Raw genomic sequence first — 21,541 nt, forward strand, 5'->3', positions numbered from 1 at the left:
AAACTCAAATGTATAAATAGCTATTAAATATAAGTGAAGTAAATACCCCTATTAAAAAACAAAAAATGTCAAATTGGTTTTTAGAAAGCAAATCTTTACTGCTTTTAAAAAAAATCATATATATAAGGGTTCCTGGGTAGCTCAGTCAGTTGGGCATTGGACTCTTGATTTTGGCTTAAGTCATATCTCCAGATCATGAGATCAAGCCCTGTGTCGGGCTCAATGTGGGGCATGGAGCCTGCTTGAGATTCTCTCTCTCCCTCTCCCTATGCCCCTACACACCTCCCTCTCTCTCCCACTCTAAACAAACAAACAAACAAACAAACAAAAAACAAAAACTCTTATATATAAAGATTTGGATATGTTAAAGAAAAGACATGCTATACAAACAGTAACTAAAAGACAATCAGTGAAGCAAAACTAATATGATACAAATTAGAATTTAAGGCAAAAAAACATCATTAGATGCTATATAATGAATAAAATGTCAATAAATTAGGAAGATATAATAATTCTAAATTTGTATAGACCCAGTAACATAGCCTTAAAGTATATAAAAGCACATCACAACACACCTCCACATCTGCAATATAAAAACTTACTCCTGGGAATCCAAGAAAAGAGAATTTGGGCAAAAGAATGAACATGGAGGGGCGCCTCAGTGGCTCAGTTGTTAAGCGTCTGCCTTCGGCTCAGGTCATGATCCCAGGGTCCTGGGATCAAGCCCCACGTCAGGCTCCCTGCTCAGCGGGAAGCCTGCTTCTCCCTCTCCCACTCCCCTTGTTTGTGTTCCCTCTCTGGCTGTCTCTCCCTCTGTCAAATAAATAAAATCTTTTTTTTTTTTAAAGAATGTTTAAAAAAAAAAGAATGAACATGGAAGACAGAGTGCACTCAGTGATATGAACATAGCACCAGAGTATTGCTTGGCATTATCAACAATAGCCCAAAAATCCAGCAGCTGATGAATGGATAAAGAAGACATGGTTTATATACAATGGAATATTACTCGCCCATCAAAAAGAATGAAATCTTGCCATTTGCAATGACGTGGATGGAGGTAGAGTGTATTATGCTAAGCAAAATAAATCAGTCAGAGAAAGACAAATACCATATGATCTCACTCATATGTGGAGCTTAAGAAATAAAACCGATGAACATATGGGAAGGGAGGAAAGAAAAAAAGGAGAGAGGGAAGCCACAAGAGACTCTTAATGATAGAGAACAAACTGAGGGTTGATGGAGGGAGGTGGGTGGGGGATGGGCCAGATGGGTGATGGGTATTAAGGAGGGCACTTGTTCTGATGAGCACTAGGTGTTGTATGTAAGTAATGAATCACTGAATTCTACTCCAAAAACTAATATTCCATTGTACGTTAACTACCTAAAATTTAAATTAAAAAATAAAATGAATAAAAATAAAAATAAATAGTAAAAAAAAAAGAATATTGCTTGTTGTAATTAACTGCTTGCTGCTACAACAGATAAATCCCCCCAAATTTTAATGACCTAATTCAACAAATTGATTTTTAGCTTTCTTTACATGTTCAGTGTGGCTTAGTAGGGACTCTGCTTCATTTACAGTCCTTAGGGGGAAGAAACTGACAGAAACTTTAACATGTTGACCCTGTAGAGTCACGAACATGTGATGGGGGAAGAGGAAGGTGTATAAGACACACAGAATTCTTTTTTTTAAAAGACTTATTTATTTATTTGACAGATAGAGAGGGAGAGCACAAGCAGGGGGAGAAGCAAGCTCCCCTCTGAACAGGGAACCTGATGCGGGGCTCGATCCCAGGAGCCTGGGATCATGACCTGAGCCAAAGGCAGGCGTTTAACAGACTGAGCCACCCAGGTGCCCCAAGACACACAAAATTCTTAACTATCTCAGAAGTAACACAAGTCACTTCTGCTCAAAGATCATTGGCTAGGTCCATTCACATAGCTCTATTATTATTTCAAGGAGAATGGGAAATGTAGGGGAACACATGGAATATTTGGTGACCCTCCCTTTATTACAGGAATTCCCCAGATCCCTAGAGGGAAATACAGTCGACCCTTGAACATGCTGGTGTAAGGGATGCCAACTCCCTGTACCATTGAAAATCTGTGTATAATTTTTGACCAAAAATTTAATTAATAGCCGACTATTGACCAGAAGGCTTACCAATAAGACAAACTGGGTTTTTTTTTTTAAAGATTTATTTATTTATTTATTTTAGAGAGGGAACCATGCTGAGAATGGAGCCCAATGTGGGGCTCGATCCACCACCCTGAGATCAGGACCTGAGCCAAAATCAAGAGTCAGATGCTTAACTGGTTGACTGTGCCACCCAAGGGCCCTAACACAAACTGTTGATTAACACATATTTTGTATGTTATATGTATTATATACTGTGTTTTTACACTAAAGTAAGCTAGAGGGAAGAAAATGTTATTAAGAAAATCATAAAAAAGAGAAAATACATTTATTGTATTTTAAGTAAAATACATTTACAGTAAAATACATTTTTTTGTATTTATCGACTGTAAGTTTATGTTGTCTGTTTACAAGATGAATCATCTGTCAGTACCTACATCCATATCCAATTATATGATACAAAACACTGTAGATATTATATGTTTTACTAACATTTGACTTCAAAAATGAAAACATAATGTGAAAAAGACATTCATATTTATTTACTGGTATAATGATTCATGCATTGATAATGAAGAAGCAGCAATATGATTGTTTTATGGTAACCTAGTGTAATCGATATGATTGCCTCGTGGTAGCCTCGCCTACACAGTAATGAATGAATCATTATAAAATTTTTATGACATACAGTATCACAGTCATATTCATAATACAGTACTGGACACACTGTTACATTTTTAAAAACCCACTTACCTATGATGATAAGCTGATAAACAGTTTCTCCAATTACGAGAGAGAGAGGCATACTGTACAATAATGTAATTCTTTGAAAGCGAAGTTATAAGACAGTGAGGAAAACTAACATATTATTAATTGTATCTTAAACATCACTGGTCGTACGCCTCCATAAGGATAGGCCATCCATTTCCACACAAGTCTTGCACATAGAGTTCTATGCGACAAATACTTAGGTGATGATAATGACAATGACACAAAAATCAAACATATGACTTCATTCCAAAAATGTCTACGACAAGAGGAAGAGAAAAGATTCTCTCCTGTCGTACAGTTAATAGATGTTCACACAAAGACACACACAGGCACACAACAGGTCAGCTTATTAACTATATAGCATGATGATTATTTGTTATTCATTAAGTGGGAGTGGATCATCATAAAGGTCTTCATCCTCATTGCCTTCATGTTGAGCAGGCTGGAGAGAAGGAGGTGGGGGTTGGTCCTGCTGTCTCAGAGGTGGCAGGGGTGAAGGAGGTGGGGGGGAGGGGGGAAAAGGAGGCAGGACAGGCAGGCACACTCCGTGCAACTTTGTGGAAATACATAGTAATTTCTGTCTAACCCTTTTTTTGCCTTTTCATTTCTCTAAAAATGTTTCTGTATGGTACCAATCCTTCTTCCACCATTCACTTCAGTTTCAGTGCCTGGATCATAGAAGGATCCATGTCATAAAAGTCAAAAGCAGTCTTGACTAATCGAGCCCTTCTGCCAGATTTTCTAAGGTCTGTTTGTTTTCTGGTACTGCTGCTTCTGTCTTCCTCATTGTCTGGACCCAGTTCGGAAGTATTCATCTGCATCAGGTCATCTTCTGTTAATTCTTCTGGTGTGGTGTCTTGAATTTCTCCAAGATCCATATCTTTAAGCCCTTCACCCCTCACCCCTCACATTGTTTGCCATACACAATCTTTTTTTTTTTTAAGATTTTATTTATTTACTTGAGAGACAGAGCGAGAGAGAGCACAAGCAGGGGGAGTGGCAGAGGGAGAGGAAGAAGTAGACTCTCTGCAGAGCAGGGAACCTCACACAGGGCTCAATCCCAGGACCCCGAGATCATGACCTGAGCCGAAGGCAGATGCTTAACCTACTGAGCCACCCAGGCGCCCCAGCCATATTCACAATCTTTTTCATGATTTCCTCGACTGGCTCTCTTGTAAATCCTATGAAATTACATAAAACATCTGGACGTGGTTTCCTCCACCAGGAATATATTGTTTCAGGTTTGATGGCTTTCACTGCTTTTCAGTAACAGGGATGGCATCTGTAGTGGTGTAATCCCTTCCAGACTGTCATGACATTCTCTTCATTGGGGTTTTCTTCCATAGCATTGACAATTCTCTCTGTAGGGTACCATGTGTAATGAGTCTTAAAGGTCGTTATGACTCCCTGATCTAGAGGCTGAATTCGAGATGTTGTGTTTGGAGCAAATACACCCCTTGGATGCCTTTGGCATTGAACTCATGGAGTTTTGGGTGGCCAGGGCATTGTCCAATATCAAAAGAACTTTAAAAGGCAGTCCTGACAGTGCATCAGTGAAACCAATCCAGAAAAAGTGTTCTCATTGTCCATGCCTTCTTATTGTACAATCAAAAGACTAGCAACCAGTGTTTATCTTTTTCCTTCAAGTCTCAGGGGTTAGCAGCTTTATATAGGAAGGCAGTCCTGATCACAAATCTAACTGCATTTGTACAAAACAGTACAGCTAACCTATTCCTTTCTGCCTTAAATCCTGGTGCTTGCTTCTCTTTCTTACTAATAAATGTCCTTCGTGGATTTTCCCCCCAGAATAGGGCACTTTCATCTACATTAAAAACCTGTTCAGACAGATATCCTTTCTTCTCAATGGTTTTCCTAATGGCATCTAGGAATTTGTCTGCTGCCTCTTGGTTGGCAGACACTGCTTCTCCTTTTATCTGACATTTTAAAAGCCAAACCTCTTCCTAAAATTATCAAACCATCCTTTGCTGGCATTAAATTTTCCGACTTAAGATCCTTCACCTTTCTTTTGCTTTATGTTTTCATATAATGATTTCACTTTTTCTCAAATCATATTAGAGTCTAGAGGTATAACTTTCTTTTTTTTAAAGATTTTATTTATTTATTTGACATAGAGAGAGATAGCGAGAGCAGGAACACTAGCAAGGGGAGTGGGAGAGGGAGAAGCTGGCCCCCGCTAAGCAGGGAGCCCGATGTGGGACTCCATCCCAGGACCCTGGGATCATGACCTGAGCCAAAGGCAGACACCCAACGACTGAGCCACCTAGGCGCCCCTAGAGATAGAACTTTCTTATAACAATCCTGCACCCACATAAAAGCTGCATTTTCAATATGAGATAAAAAGGTACTTTGCAAGAAATGCAAGGTTTTTGTGCTTGCTGGCACAGCTGCAGCGACTGCTTCACAAATTCCTTTGCTTGCTTGCTTGCTTGCTTGCTTGCTTGCTTGCTTGCTTGCTTTTCCTTCCTTCCTTCCTTTCTTTCTTTTTTTTTTAACAATAGCACTTGCAGTGAATTTATTTATCTTGAAATGGAGGGCAACTGTAGCTGCAGACCTCAATCTGCGGTACATATCAGGCAATTCAACTTTTTCTTATAATGTCATGATTTTGCTTCTGGGGAACACTTCCAGCATCACTAGTGGCATTTCACATGGGTCCCCTGGTGATATTCAAAGTTTACAATATTGCCCTAAACACAAAAAATACACAAGAACCATGAGAGATCACTTTTTACTGCAATACCCAATCTACTGGAGAGACCGACTTCTCACTCAGAGATGATTAGCATCAATCATATGTTGCTTTTTGAAACTTGAAGTAGAGTTGACACACAATGTTACATCTGTTTCAGGTGTACAACATAGCAATTCCACAACTTATGCTGTGCTCACAAGTATAGCTACCATCCAACACCACACAACCTATTACAATACTATTGACTATATTCCCTATACTGTATCTTTCATCCCCTTGACTTATTCATTCCATACCTGGAAGCCTCTATCTCCCACTCCCCTTTACCCATTTTACCCATCCCCACACCTCTCCCTCCTCTGGCAACCACCAGTTTATTCTCTGATCACATGCTGTTTTACGCAGATACTAGCAACGCTTGCACTCACTGCAAGAGCACCAGGAGGCAACTACAAAGTTGTTGGGGTAGGTACAGTGCGCACTACAGTTTATTTTATGCAGTTACGATTTATACCGCATCTTTGCTTTTGTTTACATTTCTCTGGTGCCACATATGGTCTGTAAGTGTTTGTGTGAGTGAGTTTTGATACGTTTTAACTTTTTAAAAAGATTTTATTTATTCATTTGAGAGAGAGAGCCCACAAATGGGGGGAGGAGCAGAGGGAGGAGGAGGGGGGAGAAATCTCAAGCAGATGGGACGCCCGGGTGGCTCAGTCGGTTAAGCGGCCAACTCTTGATTTCAGCTCAGGTCATGATCTCAGGGTCCTGGGATCAAGTCCCACTATGTGCTCCAAGCTCGGGGGGGAGTCTGCCCCGAGATTCTCTCCCTCTGCCCCTCCTCCCACTTGCACTCTCACTCTCTTTCTCTGTAAAATAAGTAAATTTTTTTTAAGATTTTTTTTTAATTTATTCATTTGACAGAGAGACAGCGAGAGAGGGAACACCAGCAGAAGGAGTGGGAGAGGGAGAAGCAGACTCCCCGCTGAGCAGGGGCCCAATGCGGGGCTTGATCCCAAGACCCTTAGATCATGACCTGAGCCGAAGGCAGACGCTTAACGACTGAGCCACCCAGGCACCCCTAAATAAATAACTCTTAAAAAAAAAACAAAACTCAAGTAGACTCTACCCTGAGATCATGACCCAAGCTGAAACCAAGAGTCAGTCACCCAACTGACTGAGTCACCCAGGCACCCCAAGTTTAACTTTTATAATAGGTGTGTGTATATCTTATGGTAGTAAATGATAAAATACACTAATATCTACATATGTTTTATGAATACATGACATACCCAACTTTTAATTTTTTTGATATGTCTAAGCTATGCAGTTTGTCTGTGAGTTTTTTCAAATGAGCACAAATCTCCAAAAAGTTTTCCAGTATGTTTATTGCAGGAAAAAATCCATGTATGAATGGACCTATGCAGCTCAAACCCTGTTGTTCAAGAGTCAACTGTAATGTCCTTTATTGATGTATGACATTACTTGAAAATTGTGTAAAAAATTCTTTTTCTACCATCCCAGTAATTTCTCAGTTGTTTTATATTTAAAATAGCATCTATCTGGGGCACCTGGCTGGCTCAGTTGGTAGAGCCTGTGACTCTTGATCTCGGGGTTGTGAGTTCAAGCCCCATGTGGGGAGTAGCAATCATTTAAAAAAAAAAGATCTTAAAACAAAAATCAAACAAAATAGCATCTATCCATTTCTCTCTTTCTGTGTGTCTGTTTCTGTCTCTGTCTCTCTTCTTTGCTCTCTTCTTTCCCTTGTCTCCCACATAGCATCTTCCTTAGCTTATTCAAAACTCCTGGAAGAGGTCCTATGGTGATCCAGAGTTAAAAGAAACAGCTGTGGGTCGGCTTGCTGGCTCAGTCGTTAAGTGTCTGCCTTTGGCTCAGGTCATGATCCCAGGGTCCTGGGATGGAGTCCCGCATCGGGCTCCCTGCTCAGCGGGAAGCCTGCTTCTCCCTCTCCCACTCCCCTGCTTGTGTTCCTGCTCTTGCTATCTCTCTCTCTGTCAAATAAATAAATAAAATCTTAAAAAAAATAAGAAACAGCTGTATCCTTTCATATAATATTGTTTCCACTATAGACCATAGACAACAATTCAAATACAGTCCCTTCCTCACTCCTTACCCTCGAAACATTTATATTAATAGGGGGAGGCTGCATGGTTTCACAAAAGGATTGTGGCAAACTTGGAAGACCAAACAATGAGTTAGGATTTACACCCTCCGATGGGGGCAGTAATTTTGTTTTGGAGCCCTCTGAGATGAGAAATGGAGTCAACATACATCACTCCACAATAGGACAGTGGTCAGGGACAACATCCACAACACTGCAACTGAAAAGGACATCAGGGGATGCCTGGGTGGCTCAGTTGTTAAGCATCTGCCTTCGGCTCAGGTCTTGATCCCGGGGTCCTGGGATCGAGCCCCGCATCGGACTCCCTGCTTGGCGGGAAGCCTGCTTCTCCCTCTCCCACTCCCCCTGCTTGTGTTCCTGATCTCGCTATCTCTCTCCCTCTCTGTCAAATAAATTAATAAAATCTTAAAAAAAAAAAGAAAAAGAAAACGACATCAGAGCTCCACTAGTCCATCTGCCCATTCTACAGATGAGGAACCTGAGGCCCAGAGAGGGAAAGACATTTGCCTGGGTCCAAGAAAACTACTGCAAAGCTTAGACTAGAACCTGGGCATCCTGATTAAAAGTTTCAAGCCTACTGTTTGGTCAAAGTTGGTTGGAAGGAAAGTGTGTTACTTTTCTATGCTGTACTAACAAACTTGGCATCTTAAAAGAATACATATAGGGACGCCTGGGTGGCTCAGTTGTTAAGCGTCTGCCTTCGGCTCAGGTCATGATCCCAGGGTCCTGGGATCAAGTCCCACATCGGACTCCTTGCTCAGTGGGGAGCCTGCTTCTCCCTCTCCCTCTACTGCTCCCCCTGCTTGTGCTCTCTCTCTCTCTCTCTGACAAATAAATAAAAAAAAATCTTAAAAAAAAAGAATACATATAATAATATCTCACATTTTCCATGGGTCAGTTCTGGGCACAACTTAGATGGGTCCTTTGCTCAGGGTCTAACAGCCAGCAATCAAGGTGTTGGCTAGGCTGCATTCTCATCAAAGGCCCAACTAGGGAAGAATTTGCTTCCAGGCTCATTCACTTTGTGGGTAGAATTCATTTTCTTATGACCATAGGATTGAGTAGGCTGGATTTTTGGTGGCTGTTGGTTGAAGGCTGCCCACAACTCCTTGCCATATGAGCTTCCCAAAGTGGCTTCTCACTTCATCAAGCCTATAAGACTCTATCACCTCGGGGGCACCTAGTCCTTCTGTTAAGGGCCTTTTTCATGAGTTAGTCAGAATAATCTCCCTTTCAATTAACTCAGACTCAACTTATCTGGGACCTTACTTACATCTACAGAGTTTCTCACTTTTGCTATGTTCTACTGGTTAGCAGCAAGTCACAGGTTCCACCCACACACAGGGGGAGGGGATTTCAGAAGGACATGCATGCCAGGGAACAGGGATCACGGGGACCATGCTAGGGTCTATCTGCCACACACAGAAATATTTAAATCTACTCAAGTGAAGGAGAGAGGACTTATTAGGTGGATGGAAATATCTACCAAGAATGAACTGGATGACCTGGTGGCAAATGAAGCAGGTCTGAAAGCTGCCCGATACTGAGGCAGCCGATTTCTCCTTAGAAACAAACAAACAAACAAACAAACAAAAAATCTTTTGCTTCCTCTCTCTTCCTCTTTCCTCCTGAGGTCAAATGATCTCTGGTTTCTTTGTCTTGTGGCATAGTTGCTGCACTTTCCCTTTTGTAGACAGACTGCTCACCTCAGCCTACTCATGGCGTCTGCTCTTAAACTCTGGTCTCCTCATGACGTTGGCTTTTCATGGTCTACCTGGCTTCTCATGTCTACTCTGACTTCTGCTGTGTCCTTGAGCCTGCATGACCTTTTAACTTGCCTCCCCACAGCTGATTTTGGTGAATTCTTGGGGAGGAATAATTGTCCAGCTTGGGTCAGACGTCTGTTACTGGTCCAAAAGCCATGATCATGGGAACAAAATAGCCACTTAAGCAGGTGTGTGTGTGGCGTGTGTGTGTGTGTGTGTGAATGAGCAGGCACTCCAATTCATGTCTTTTATTTAATTCCATTGCACCAAGCTGGGCAGCAGCAAATGAAGATGCCTCTTCTTGCCAGAGGCCTCCACCTGCCCCAGTAGCTGCTCTGGTCACTGCAGCATTATATGCAAACTCCACCAAGGCATGAAGCTGACCTGCCTCGTTCACCGTTGTATGTTCAGTACCTAGAACTATGCCAGGACTTTGAACTTGCTGCTCTCTCTGCCCGGAACTCTCTTCCTCCAAATGTCGGCATGGTTTCCTTCCTCTCTCCCTTCGGGTCACCCTTGCAGTGAGGTCTTCCCTGACCAACCTATAAAAATCACAAAATGTCTCCACCCCAGCCCTCCTCCCCCGACCCGGGCTTGCTTTTCTCTACAACACTTATCATCATCTGACCACTCTGTCTTATTCACTGATTGATAGACATCCTCATATGGGAACTGTGTAGAAGACAGTACTCAAAGGATTTCTATAACTGTGCTGGAGAGTTTAGGAGAAACAACTAATAAAGATATAGAAAACAAATAATGGGAAAAAGGGGAATTACTAACTCCAGGAGAAACAAAAATTATACAAGAAAGGAAATATAATCATAGTTCACATTTGGCTCAATAGTGTAAAGTATTATAGAATATAATGTATCTATTAGTGATTTAACCTAAAATAATGACACAGCCACAGAAGAAAGCTGGGACTGGGTTGTATATCAGGATGTCTATCAATTTCAGTCGTTCCCTGGACACACCTGCCCTTGGGTATTTTTCCACTCCTCTGGGGGCAGACTGCTCTTTGGACTTGCCCAGCTGTCATCTTGGGGCTCCCCAAAGCTTTTCTTCTGTCTTAGATTTCTTTTTTGCCAGATCCCAAGTTTCCCCTCACCTTTTTAAAATTTACCTTCTCATTATATCCTTTGGTGGCTTCCTAAGAAATGGAACATAGGAGGAAAAAAAAAACCTGAGACCTTGGATACCTACAAATGTCTTTATTCTCCCTTCACACTTGTTAAATTGGTTATAGAATTCTAGGTTCAAAGTTATTCTCCCTCAGAAGTTTGGAAGTAATTCTCCCCTGTCTTCTGGCTCCCAGTGCTATTCTAATTCCACATCCTTGGGGGCATGTCACTTCTTTTTTCTTCCTAAAAGAAAAAAATAAGACAGCCATTTCCTCTTCTGCATCTGGATATTGTCAGGTGGGAATGTGATGCTTGGGAATTGCTTCCATCCTTTTTCAGCCATGAGGGGAAGGCCAAAGAAACCACAAATAAGACGATATGATGCCCCAGTGTCTTTGAACCACTGGGTTTAACCATCTCTAAAACCAGCCTATCTAAAGATTCCTCAGAATGTGGGGTCATAGGCTCGTTATACTTTAAGTACGAAAGTGTGGTCTGAGGCCACCAGAATCAGCACCACCTGAGATCTTATTAGAAATGAAAAAAGAAAGAAAGAAAGAAAGAAAAAGAAAAAGAAAGAAAGAAAGAAAGAACGAAAAAGAAAGAAAGAAAGAAAGAAAGAAAGAAAGAAAGAAAGAAAGAAAGAAAGAAAGAAAGAAATAAGAAATGCAGAACCTCAGGCCTCACTCTGGACCCACTGAATCAGGATCTGCATCTTAACAAAATCCCCAAAGGATTGATATGATGTTCAAGTTGGAGAAGCACTGCTTTTAGCCGTATTTAGCTATCTCCCTTCTTATCTAGAGCCCAACACGTTCTAACTGATAGAGTGGGTGTAGCCGACAACCTTGAAACCACAAGTCACAACCCCTTGGCTCACTTTGATTCCAGCAACAGTTTCCGAGGTAAGAAGATTTCTGAAGATGTCCCTGCCCCTGAGACTCTTGACCTTGGGCTATTCCTCCAAATACTAATATAGTTACTGCTGTGAAGGGCTTTGCAGTTGGGATTAAGGTTATTACTAATCAGTTGGCCTTAAAACAGAGAAATTATCCTGGTGTATCCAACAGGGTTTGATGTATCACACGAGCTCTTCTGAGTAGAAGAGGAAGTCAGAGAGATTCAGTGTGTGAGGCTGAGCCTGACGTTGCTGGCTTTGAAAATCCAGGCAGCCACAAATCAAGAAATGCAGGCAGCCTTTTTCTTGAAGGTGAGAAAGACCCTCACCTGACAGCCAGCAAGGAAGTGGGAACTTCAGTTCTACAATTCCATAGAACTGAGGTTCTATGCCAACCATCTGGGATTCGGATCCATTCCTAAAGCCTCTACAAAGGAGCAGAGTCCTGCCAACACTTTGATTTTGGTCTTGTGAGACTAAGCCAGAAAACCAGCTGTGCCTGGACTTCTGGCTTACAGAAATTGTGAGATAGTACACTTTCCTGCTGTTTTAAGCTGCTAAGTCTGTTTTTTCTAGACGGTACAGTTAGGAGGGACAGTTCTGCTAAGTCCAGACTTACCTCTACCTGGCAGCATCCCACTTCAAACCTACGATGTGTCTGTCTGTCTTAATACCTGCCTCAGGACCTTCTCTGACATCACGGGGGCCTACCTGGCACAAAGGAGACCAGAAGGGTGAGGAAGTTAATAGCCCTAAGGAAAACACTCAACCCGTGGATGATGGGGGCCAGGAGATAATTGCTTTAGCTTTAACCTTGTAATTCTGGGAGGCATTTGTACACTTCTTAGAAGGCAGACTCAAAGCCCCATTAGCTGTAGCAGAAACCTCCATAATGTACCCTTCACTCGTTTGCCTCTTATTTTTTTGTCCCATTCTCCTCGATTCCTTGCTCTTGCTTCCTCCGATTACCCTCCAAATGCCCACCCTTCTCCCAAGTCCTTTTATCAATCTCTACTTGAGATTGACAGGCAACCGGTAAAGTCCACTCCATGAACTCATCTTGCTCAGAATGAAAGAGGTTAATTTACTGGAAGATTATTTCAGTGTTTCACACCAAAACCAGGCCTCAAGGAAAACCAAGATCAGGGATCCAATACCACTAAGTTCCTCTCTGTTCCTTGTTCCTTCCCTAATGGTATTACTTTTAGAGAAAAAGGTGGAATCTACCCTCAGCAACAGAGAGAAAAATCCCAGAGAAGGATTGTAATTGATGACCCTTGGGTTGGTGTCTGTGATTGGTACAGTGGGAAACAGGGCACTTTCATTGGTTCCCTGTGGGTCAGGGTTCTAGCCCCGATCAAAGTATGGCTGGGCAGTAATGTCAGGGCCTTCAGGCATGGCCAGTGGAAGCCACCATTACATTGCAGGGCATTCCCAGAAATAGGGGAATGACTGAGAGATGGGGAAACTCCACTAGTTTTCTAAAACCATTGACATCCACTCTCACTTCTCTTAACTGCTGTGGGAAACAAAGGCAGAAGGAAATGTAGATAAAATTAAATGTCCTTATAACCTTCAGCCCATTGACATATACTTGAGATAGGCAGATTATAACATTCTTCCAGGATCCTGCAAGTCTTCTTTAGCATATGAAAGTCCTTTTGGAACTTCCCTTATCTTTGCTTCCCCAACCCCAAGGTATATTAATCACTGCCCCTCACAATCCCAGGGCAGCTGGGAGCAGCAGGCAGCAGCAGGCAGCAGCTCTTTCTGCCCACGGTCCCGTCCCTGTGCTTTAATAAAACCACCGTTTTGCACTAAAAACATCTCAAGAATTCTTTCTTGGCTGTCGGCTCTGGACTCCACCAACACACAACAACATTCCAAAAAAAAAAAAACCAAAAAAAACAAAAAAAAACCCCAAACCAAAAACTACATCACTACTTCCTCTTTCCTGATTCTTCCTCAGCTTCCCTCACATGCTGTCCTTCCTCTGCACTTATGCACTGAACACCAGTGCATAAATGCTGGTGTTCCTGAAAGTTCCATCTTTATTCTTTTTCTCTTCCCATTCTTATTCATTTCCAGAGTTATCTAACTCCACCGTAGACGACATGGCCTTCTCCCCAACATTTAATCCTCTCCAAACATTTGATCTAATCTAGTCATGGTAGTTCCATCCCCCTCGGCAACAATTTGTTTGGGATGAACAGGACTTAGTCGGATTAGATGGGTGAGATTTAAGGAGAAACTTGCTTAGGACTTCTGGGAAAGAGAAATCAGTCTTACTGTTGCCTGTTGGATGGGAAAGGGGAGCATGCTGCCTCAATTGTCCCCAGCAGTCATTCTGTGATATGAGGGGAGCCAGCTTCGGTATGAAGTCAATGGTGGGCACAGCAGAGCAGTGAGACAGAGGTGTCTCAGGTTCCTAATTGTTCTGAGTTGGTGAGCCAGGGAATCTACTCGCTCTGCCCTACCATTGGATTTCCTGCATTGTGAGACGATAGATTTCCAAACTGCATAAACCAGTTTGAATCAGGTGCCTGCTGCTTGGAGATGCCAGCATCCTACTTAATTCACACTCACTACTATGAATTCTCTCAAACTCGCTTTCCTGGGCTCCAGACCTACCCACATTTCCCAGCTTTGCTCCTCTTCTTCCTGGGTTTCCTACGATTCTTTCACATAAGAAAGAAGAATCCGGTGCCTACTATTATGCCAAGCTCTGTTGTAGACACTGCAGCTAGAGCAGTTGCTGAAACAAGATTGCTGTCCTCATGGACCAGTGAAGGAGGCAGACAATAAACAAAACTATTTTCTGAATAAATGAAATAACGAACAATGCGGAGTAGGAACTCAGTGTTGAGTAAAAAAGTTATCATTGCCTAGAGAATATCAGCCCAGAGACTGGTATTCACGCAACAGAGAGCCCTGGGAACTGTCAGACCCTGCTCTTGCAGCCCCCCATGGAATCTAGAAGGGTAAATAACGACCCAGGGCCAGCCCTCTGGAGCTGAGTCCAGAAAGAATGCGAACATGGACTGAGTGCTAATTTTGTCAGGCCCTCTATAAAGTGACTTTGGGTAACTATTCTCATTTAGTCCTCAACCGATTCTAGGAGTTCGTGCAAGGACAGTCTGGCCAGTGACAAGAGCTCCCTCCAGCCAGTCCTGACCCTTGGGTTTAGGCCGGGTGCGTGTGACTTTGTGCAAGTCACGGTCTGCCTCGTCTTTCCACGCTCTAGCCAGTGTCTGTAGCGTCTGACCCCTGGGGGTTCCCCGGCGCCCCAAGCTTCAGAGGCTGCCTGGGGTGGGAGAGGGGGTCCGAGGGATGGGGGGCCGAATGCAAAGAAGGGAGGTCACTGAGATGAGTACAGAGGCTGTCAGTGAAGTCAGTAAAGAGGGATGAGTGGGTAAGGAGATCCTGGGAGAGAGAGACGGACACTGACAGTCGCATTCTTCCCCACCCTGCCCTCTGCTCCCACACGCCGTCGGCCGCCGCTGCCCCGACCTTCTCCTGGGCTCCGGAAGGAGGGCATTCCCTTTCCTCCACTGGGTGCCTCTACGCCACTGGCCCGGGCCGAAAGGCGACAAATGCTCCGCGAGCCATGCAGCTTGACTAGGCCCCTGCTCCTTTGCCCCGGAACTCGCAGTTCTGCTACTCTTCGCCTCTCCTCTCGTCCACTCCCCCCTCGGCTCCTGACCACTTGGTCTGCGCCATCTGCATTCGCTGTGTGCCGGGCCCGCCCGCACTGCGGGGGAGAGGCGGGGAGCCGCCCACGGCGCGCTCGGCGCTCGGCGTCGCCGTCTCCCTGGGACGCGCGCGGGCTGTGCGGCGCGCGGGAGCCGGGCGGGCAGCCATGGCGCGGCGCGCGGGGAGGTAGCCGGGCGGGCCGCGGGGAGCGCAGGGCCGCCATGGCCCGGCGGCGGCGCCGCGCCTGCATCGCGCTGTTCCTGGTGCTGCTCTTCGCCTTCGGCACCCTAATGGGCCTGCGCACGCTTAAGGCTCCGGACGGACTCCCGGCGCTGGGCCCGGGCCTGGAGCTGGCGCCCTTTGAGCGACGCCCGGAGGGAGCCCCCGCGCCCGCCGCCCGGGCCCCAGCCGCCCCCGCCGCGCCGCCCCCGCCGCCGCCACCGCCCCGCACCGCTGGCCCGGGCAGTCCCCCGGGCCCGGCTCCCGCGGAGGCCGAGCCCGCCCCCGGGCAGAGTCTGCGCGTCTACTCGGACCTGCACGCCTTCTACTACTCCTGGTACGGGAGCCCGCAGCGCGAGGGCCACTACATTCACTGGGACCACGTCATGGTGCCGCACTGGGACCCCAAGATCTCGGCCAGCTATCCCCGCGGCCGCCATAGTCCTCCCGACGACTTGGGCTCCAGCTTCTACCCGGAGCTGGGGCCCTACAGCTCCCGGGACCCCGAGGTGCTGCGGGAGCACATGACCCAGCTCAAGGAAGCCGCCATCGGTGAGTTCCCCCCACCCCGGGGCGGCCCTGCTCCCCAGCCTCACCCTTCCTCAGTTTCCACACCCCAGCTCCCGCTGGTCCTGTCACCGGGCCTCTGATCCCATTCACCCTTCCGCCTAGCTTCTTACTCCCTCCCTTCTATTTTCGTTCAGCGCTTACCGCGCGGCGCCGCCTCCCAACTCCTGATATTGACTTCCCCATCTCTGCCACCTGAACCCTCACAGCAGGGCCCTTTCATAGGGCGGAGCTGCCGGGCGGGCCAGTGGAAGAAGGCATTTGCTCCGAGCTGTCCCAAGTAGGGACAGCAGGGAGGAGGAGAAAGTCTTCATGTCTCTTGGGCTTCTAGGCTTGGTAAGTGAGGACTGGGCATCCTGGCCCTGCAGGAGTGGAGTTCAGAGGAGCCACGCCTGGGATGGCCAATGCTTTCACACCAGATACAAGATAGGGCAGCAACCCTTCCAGTTTTTGCTGGCTGCAGGAAGTTTGCCCATGTTGGACCCTGCTGTTTGCAGTAGAGGGGGCAGGAGGTTTTCTTCAAGTACTCTGCTTGCAAAGAGGTCCCTGGGAGCCTCTCTTGTAGGCAGGCTCGGGTGGGGAGGCTCACTTCTTTCGGATTGTGTTACTGAATTCTCCTGGAGTTTAGAACACATTTCAATTTATCTAGAGATGGTTAGTGAATGGGGAGAGGAGTTGAATGACAGAGACAATGGTGGGAGGTATTTACAGATAAATAACACAGAGGCTACCCCTCAGGATTTTATGAGACAAATGTTATTTCCCTCGGGAAGCATCAGATGACCTCTGCGTGGGGCTCTTATCCCTGCGGGACCTTAGAGGGGCCCCTCTTCTCCAGAGAGGACTGTGGCTTCCAGATGGGTGTGGCATCATCCAGTATTTCCTTTTGTTCTACTTCTTGCGGATGCAAGCGGAAGTCTGAGTCCTCCTGGCTTTTCTCAGGCTCCTTCCCCGCTTGGTGCGCAAAGGTTCCCGCTGCCGCGGCGCTTCAGCACCGCGGGCGTGGACAGCTCCGGGACGCTAGGCTCTGGGATCTGATCCGTAAGACGTGAACCTGGCAGGAGCCTCGCTCAAGGTTTCATTCAGAAACCATTTTGCAGTTGGAGATGGTTTGGGAGGAAACGCATCTCTGTTGCGGGGGTACTGTGTGTCTCTGAAGTAGCTACTCTGTTGTGTCTCAGGCGTCCTGGTCCTGTCCTGGTACCCACCTGGCATGGCTGATGATAACGGGGAACCCTCAGGCGACCTGGTACCCGCCATTCTTGACACCGCCCATCAGTACAACATCCAGGTGAGTGTCCAAAGAAGAGGTCAGGTGCTCTTTGGCCCATTCTGGAGATTTCCCCTTCTCTGCCCACAGGGTTAGTTTTTGGCTTTAGCCCAGGTATGGCAAATACACAGCAAGTGGTATGTGTGTGTGTGGGGGGTGAGGTTCTAATAAATAGCACCTGTCACTGTTATTTTCTTGAATTCTGGGGGGGAAATCGGGAAAACTAAATATAGGAGAAATGGAAGATTGAATAAGTATCACTGTGATAAGAGTTAGGTAGGAGACCCTGACTCTTGAATAGAGGGCAGGCAAGGGCCAAACGGGCCCAGAAACCAAACGTCTCAGATCCCTAGTGGGAGGCAGTGCTGGGCCTCAAGGAGTAAAGTACAGGCAGGCGGGTGCACTTTCAAGAGGAATGATGGAGCAGAGCTAAGCATGTCCAGTTACTTTCCCCAAATGAACCTAGTAAGTCATTCCCCTCTCCTGCGGTGAAGGAAGAGAAACAGCAGAGAGGAGCCCCACCCCATTCCTGAGCCCATCACCGACATGTTTAACAGATCAGAGCACCCCTGCCCGACAGCTTCCGCAAACTTCTTCCCATGGTTTCAGACAGCTAGTGCCAATCACGTGGAGCTGGCACCTAAGCTCAGGCCTATTAGCCATCCAGTGACATCCCATCAGAATGATTCCCAGATGCCTGCTGTGGGAGGTGGCCAGGCTTCTTGGCCCTCTTTTTCTGACCCTAAGGGCAGTGGCTGCTTTTATCTCTGTTATGCCCACTGTTGCCAGGCCTCCGCCTCCAAGCCCCAGTGGAAACATGAGCCTTATAGGTTGTGGTCCCTGGGCAGCTACTCACCTGACCAGTACCTCCTGTTTGTGGCAGGTGGCCTTCCATATCCAACCCTACAAGGGCCGGGATGACATCACTCTGCATGACAACATCAAGTACATCATTGACACGTAAGGCTGCTGTGGGGCCTGGATCTCAATGGGGATCAAAAAGGGGGAGGGGGTAAATTTAGAGGGGTAGGTCAAGAGACACCAGGGCAGAATGCCAGTGTCCTCAGCAGCTACTTCCTAGTAATACAGTACTAGGCTTGGAGTCAGCAATCTGGGTTTGAATTCCAGTTCTGCAGCCTCCAATCTGTGATCTGTTGCAAGCCTCTTAACCTTTGAGTCTTGTGAGAATTAGAGGAGTTAATATATGGGGGAATGGCTTATACTGTGCTTGCAGGTTTCATCCACTCACTCAAAAAGTACTTGAGTGCCTACAGGTGTCCGGGCACTGTCCTCAGCCCCGGTTGTACAGTCATGGGTAGGACTGGCGAGGTTTACATTCTAATGTGTGGCCGCAGTGAGGCAGATAATAGTTACACACGAAAATCACATAGTGGCCCATGCGATTAGAAAGTGATAATAAAGAATAGGGCAGGGTATTGTGTTAGAGCATGCCCGAGAATGGGTGCTAGACTTCAGAACAGGTGGTCAAGGGAGCCTCTCTGAGGAGAGGACGTGTGAGCTAACACCTGAAGGAAGAGTCAGCTCTGCAAAGATCTGGGGCAGGCAGAAAATTCCAGGCAGAGGGCTGTCAGATCCAAAGGCTCACGATGGGACAAGTTTGACAGCAGAATAAGAGGCCTGTGTAGCTCGTGCATGGAGATGGGGTAATAGAAGGAGTGGAGGTGGGCAGGGCCAGATCAAGTTGGAGGGGCCTTGGCAGGTCTCAGTCAGGAGCAAGCAGATCTGGTTCATGCCTTAGTGGATCAAAGGGAGGCAGAAGCAGGAGCCTGGAGACCGGTTAGCTGGCTGCTTCGGTCCCAACGGGGGAGGGGGGTGGCGTGGTGTGGGACAAGGAAGTGAGGCTTGAATGGAGGGAGGCTGAGGCTGGGGAGATGTGGGTGGGAACTAGGTTCTTGCTCAGGGGCATGAGGAGTGCAAGCATGGGGACAGGCTGGGTCCCACATCACACTTGGGCATCAGGAAAGGTCTGGCCCATGGCTTGTCCTGCAGCTGTGCTGGCTGCCCCCTCCTCGGCAGCCAGCTCAGGTTCTTCTCCCTCCCACTCCCCAGGTATGGCTCCCATGGGGCATTTTACCGCTATAAGAACAGCATGGGTAAGAGCCTCCCACTCTTTTATATCTACGACTCATACCTGACATCCCCTGAGGCCTGGGCCCACCTCTTGACACCCAACGGGCCCCACTCGATCCGCAACACCCCCTATGATGGGGTCTTCATCGCGCTGCTGGTGGAGGAGGGCCACACCCACGACATCCTGGCTGCTGGGTTTGATGGCATGTATACCTACTTCGCCTCCAACGGTTTCTCCTTCGGCTCCTCCCATCAGAACTGGAAGGCTGTGAAGAGCTTTTGTGATGCCCACAACCTCATGTTCATCCCCAGCGTGGGGCCTGGCTACATTGACACCAGCATCCGGCCCTGGAACAACCACAATACTCGGAACAGGGTCAATGGCAAGTACTATGAGACAGCCTTGCAGGCAGCCCTGACCGTGAGGCCCGAGATTGTCTCCATCACATCTTTCAATGAGTGGCACGAGGGCACCCAGATCGAGAAGGCCATCCCCAAGAAGACCCCAACGCGGCTGTATTTGGACTACCTGCCTCACCAGCCCAGCCTGTACCTGGAGCTGACTCGCCGCTGGGCAGAGCACTTCATCAAAGAGAAGGAGCAGTGGCTGATGTGAGAAGCCTGGGGCCACGAGGTGCCAATGTCCTGGCCTCCCCGGAAGGTGTCACTGTGGGGGGCTCAGCTGAGGTTGGAGGCACTCGCTGGTTCCCCAGTCAGCAGCGGGGCGCCTCTGGGTGGGCCATCAAGCCTGGGCCCATGTGGAACAGAGCTTGTTCCTCAGGCATGTGGGGCTGGGGGGCTCTGCACGGACAGGAAGTGAGGCAGGGTTCCAGAGAGGGCCCCAGAGAGGCTGGCGGGTGACTGGACTCAGCTGAGGGCCACTCCACATCCTGTCGTAACACTTTAAAATGATCCCTTCGAGCTTGGAACTCAGTAGGTTGGTGTTGCATAGCAGTCCCGAAGTCACTGCTGTTAGGAGGGGTCAGGGCTCTGGGCGAGCACGTGCCCTGCTGCCTCTTCAGTCTTCTTCTGTCTTCTCCAAGTGAGGGAACCACATTTGCAACTTCCCAAGAGGGAAATTTTAGGTTTAAGCCCTTCCCAATAGACTCCTGAACACAACAATCAGGAAATAACCCTGAGCCTTCGTACACTCATTCAACACATACTGACAGAGTACCTACTATGTGCTAGAGACTTCACATGGAAAGGTTTCTTTCTCCCAGAAGCTTACAGGATCCAGCTTTCCTTATTTGGCGTGGCCTTGTAGCTAGTGCCTGAGCACAGTTTTTCCCTTTTTTGCAGTTTTCTCCAATGCTGAGAGTTTTTTTTTTTTTTCTTCTTCTTCTTCCTCAAGAAAATACCTCTGTGCTCCAGAGCCCACATTTCCCCAGATGACCATCTAGCTCCAGGGAGAGGACCAGGACATCCTCCCTCCCTTTAGCTGCCTAAACTGAATGAGGCCCACTCACTAGAGCCATTTTCAGAGCTACTGTGATTTCTATCAATTAAATATGACATGGTCTTCTCAAGTAAGCATTCCTTTTGCTCTCTTCAAGCCTTCCTGAACTCTGAGCCCTCCCTCAAATGCTGTGACAAACTGACATGTGAGATGGGCTGGCCAGTGTCAGCAAAACGAAGAGTGAGTTTGCTTCAGAAACCAGGAGTGTAATCAAGACTTTTAGTGGGGATATTTAACGGTGCTTATTTACAAATAAGCGAGTATACTCGTTGTGGGGACCCTCAAAGCAGGCCCTGGAACACCTTCTTGGCAAGATTTAGGAGCTACTTGGAAATATGTGCATTACTTTATGGGCTCAAGCCTGAATCCCAGTTGTGGGAATGGGGTGCAAGGCAGGAGGGGAGGAAGTGGGGCCTACGGATTACTACGGGACCCCCAGCTCCAGTGAGGTGACGAGCACTGGATGCCACAATGGACAGGGCAGATCAGGCAGGAGCACAGCGCTGGATGGTGACCCGCAGTACTTTACAGAAGGGAAAAACACAGAGGCTTCATTTCACACATACATGGTTTGAAAAACACTAAAAACACGGCAAGCTCGGGGCCAGGAGCAGTAATTCTCATTCATTGCAGCTTGATGAGTTCTTTCGGAGGCTAAACTGTAGCAAGAGCCATAAAGATGTTCATACACTT

The 21,541-nt window shown here is 46.9% G+C and overlaps 1 protein-coding gene across 4 annotated transcripts; it reads left to right on the plus strand.

Annotated features, from left to right (window-relative positions):
* Positions 1 to 15,426: 15,426 nt before the first annotated feature.
* On the plus strand, positions 15,427 to 21,448 carry MANEAL (mannosidase endo-alpha like). 4 transcript variants are annotated; one of them, XM_027596795.2, is made up of 5 exons: positions 15,427 to 16,013; positions 17,210 to 17,319; positions 18,182 to 18,258; positions 19,369 to 19,412; positions 19,646 to 19,806. In XM_027596795.2, exons 1-5 carry the CDS (start codon positions 15,464 to 15,466, stop codon positions 19,672 to 19,674), a joined length of 810 nt encoding a protein of 269 aa, XP_027452596.1. In that variant the 5' UTR covers positions 15,427 to 15,463; the 3' UTR covers positions 19,675 to 19,806. The 4 variants fall into 4 exon arrangements, with proteins under 4 accessions (XP_027452596.1, XP_027452585.1, XP_027452607.1 ...); XM_027596784.2 differs by having other exon boundaries at positions 19,369 to 21,448; XM_027596806.2 differs by lacking the exon at positions 19,369 to 19,412.
* Positions 21,449 to 21,541: the final 93 nt, after the last annotated feature.

The sequence above is a fragment of the Zalophus californianus genome, chromosome 4, assembly GCF_009762305.2.
Source record: "Zalophus californianus isolate mZalCal1 chromosome 4, mZalCal1.pri.v2, whole genome shotgun sequence".
Lineage (NCBI taxonomy): Eukaryota > Metazoa > Chordata > Mammalia > Carnivora > Otariidae > Zalophus > Zalophus californianus.

Coding starts and splice junctions, on each gene's coding strand:
- MANEAL (XM_027596784.2), top strand. CDS start 15,464: ATGGCCCGGCGGCGGCGCCGCGCCTGCATCGCGCTGTTCCTGGTGCTG. Junction 17,320..18,181: donor CCCATCAGTACAACATCCAG/GTGAGTGTCCAA, acceptor TGTTTGTGGCAG/GTGGCCTTCCATATCCAACC. Junction 18,259..19,368: donor ATCAAGTACATCATTGACAC/GTAAGGCTGCTG, acceptor CCCACTCCCCAG/GTATGGCTCCCATGGGGCAT.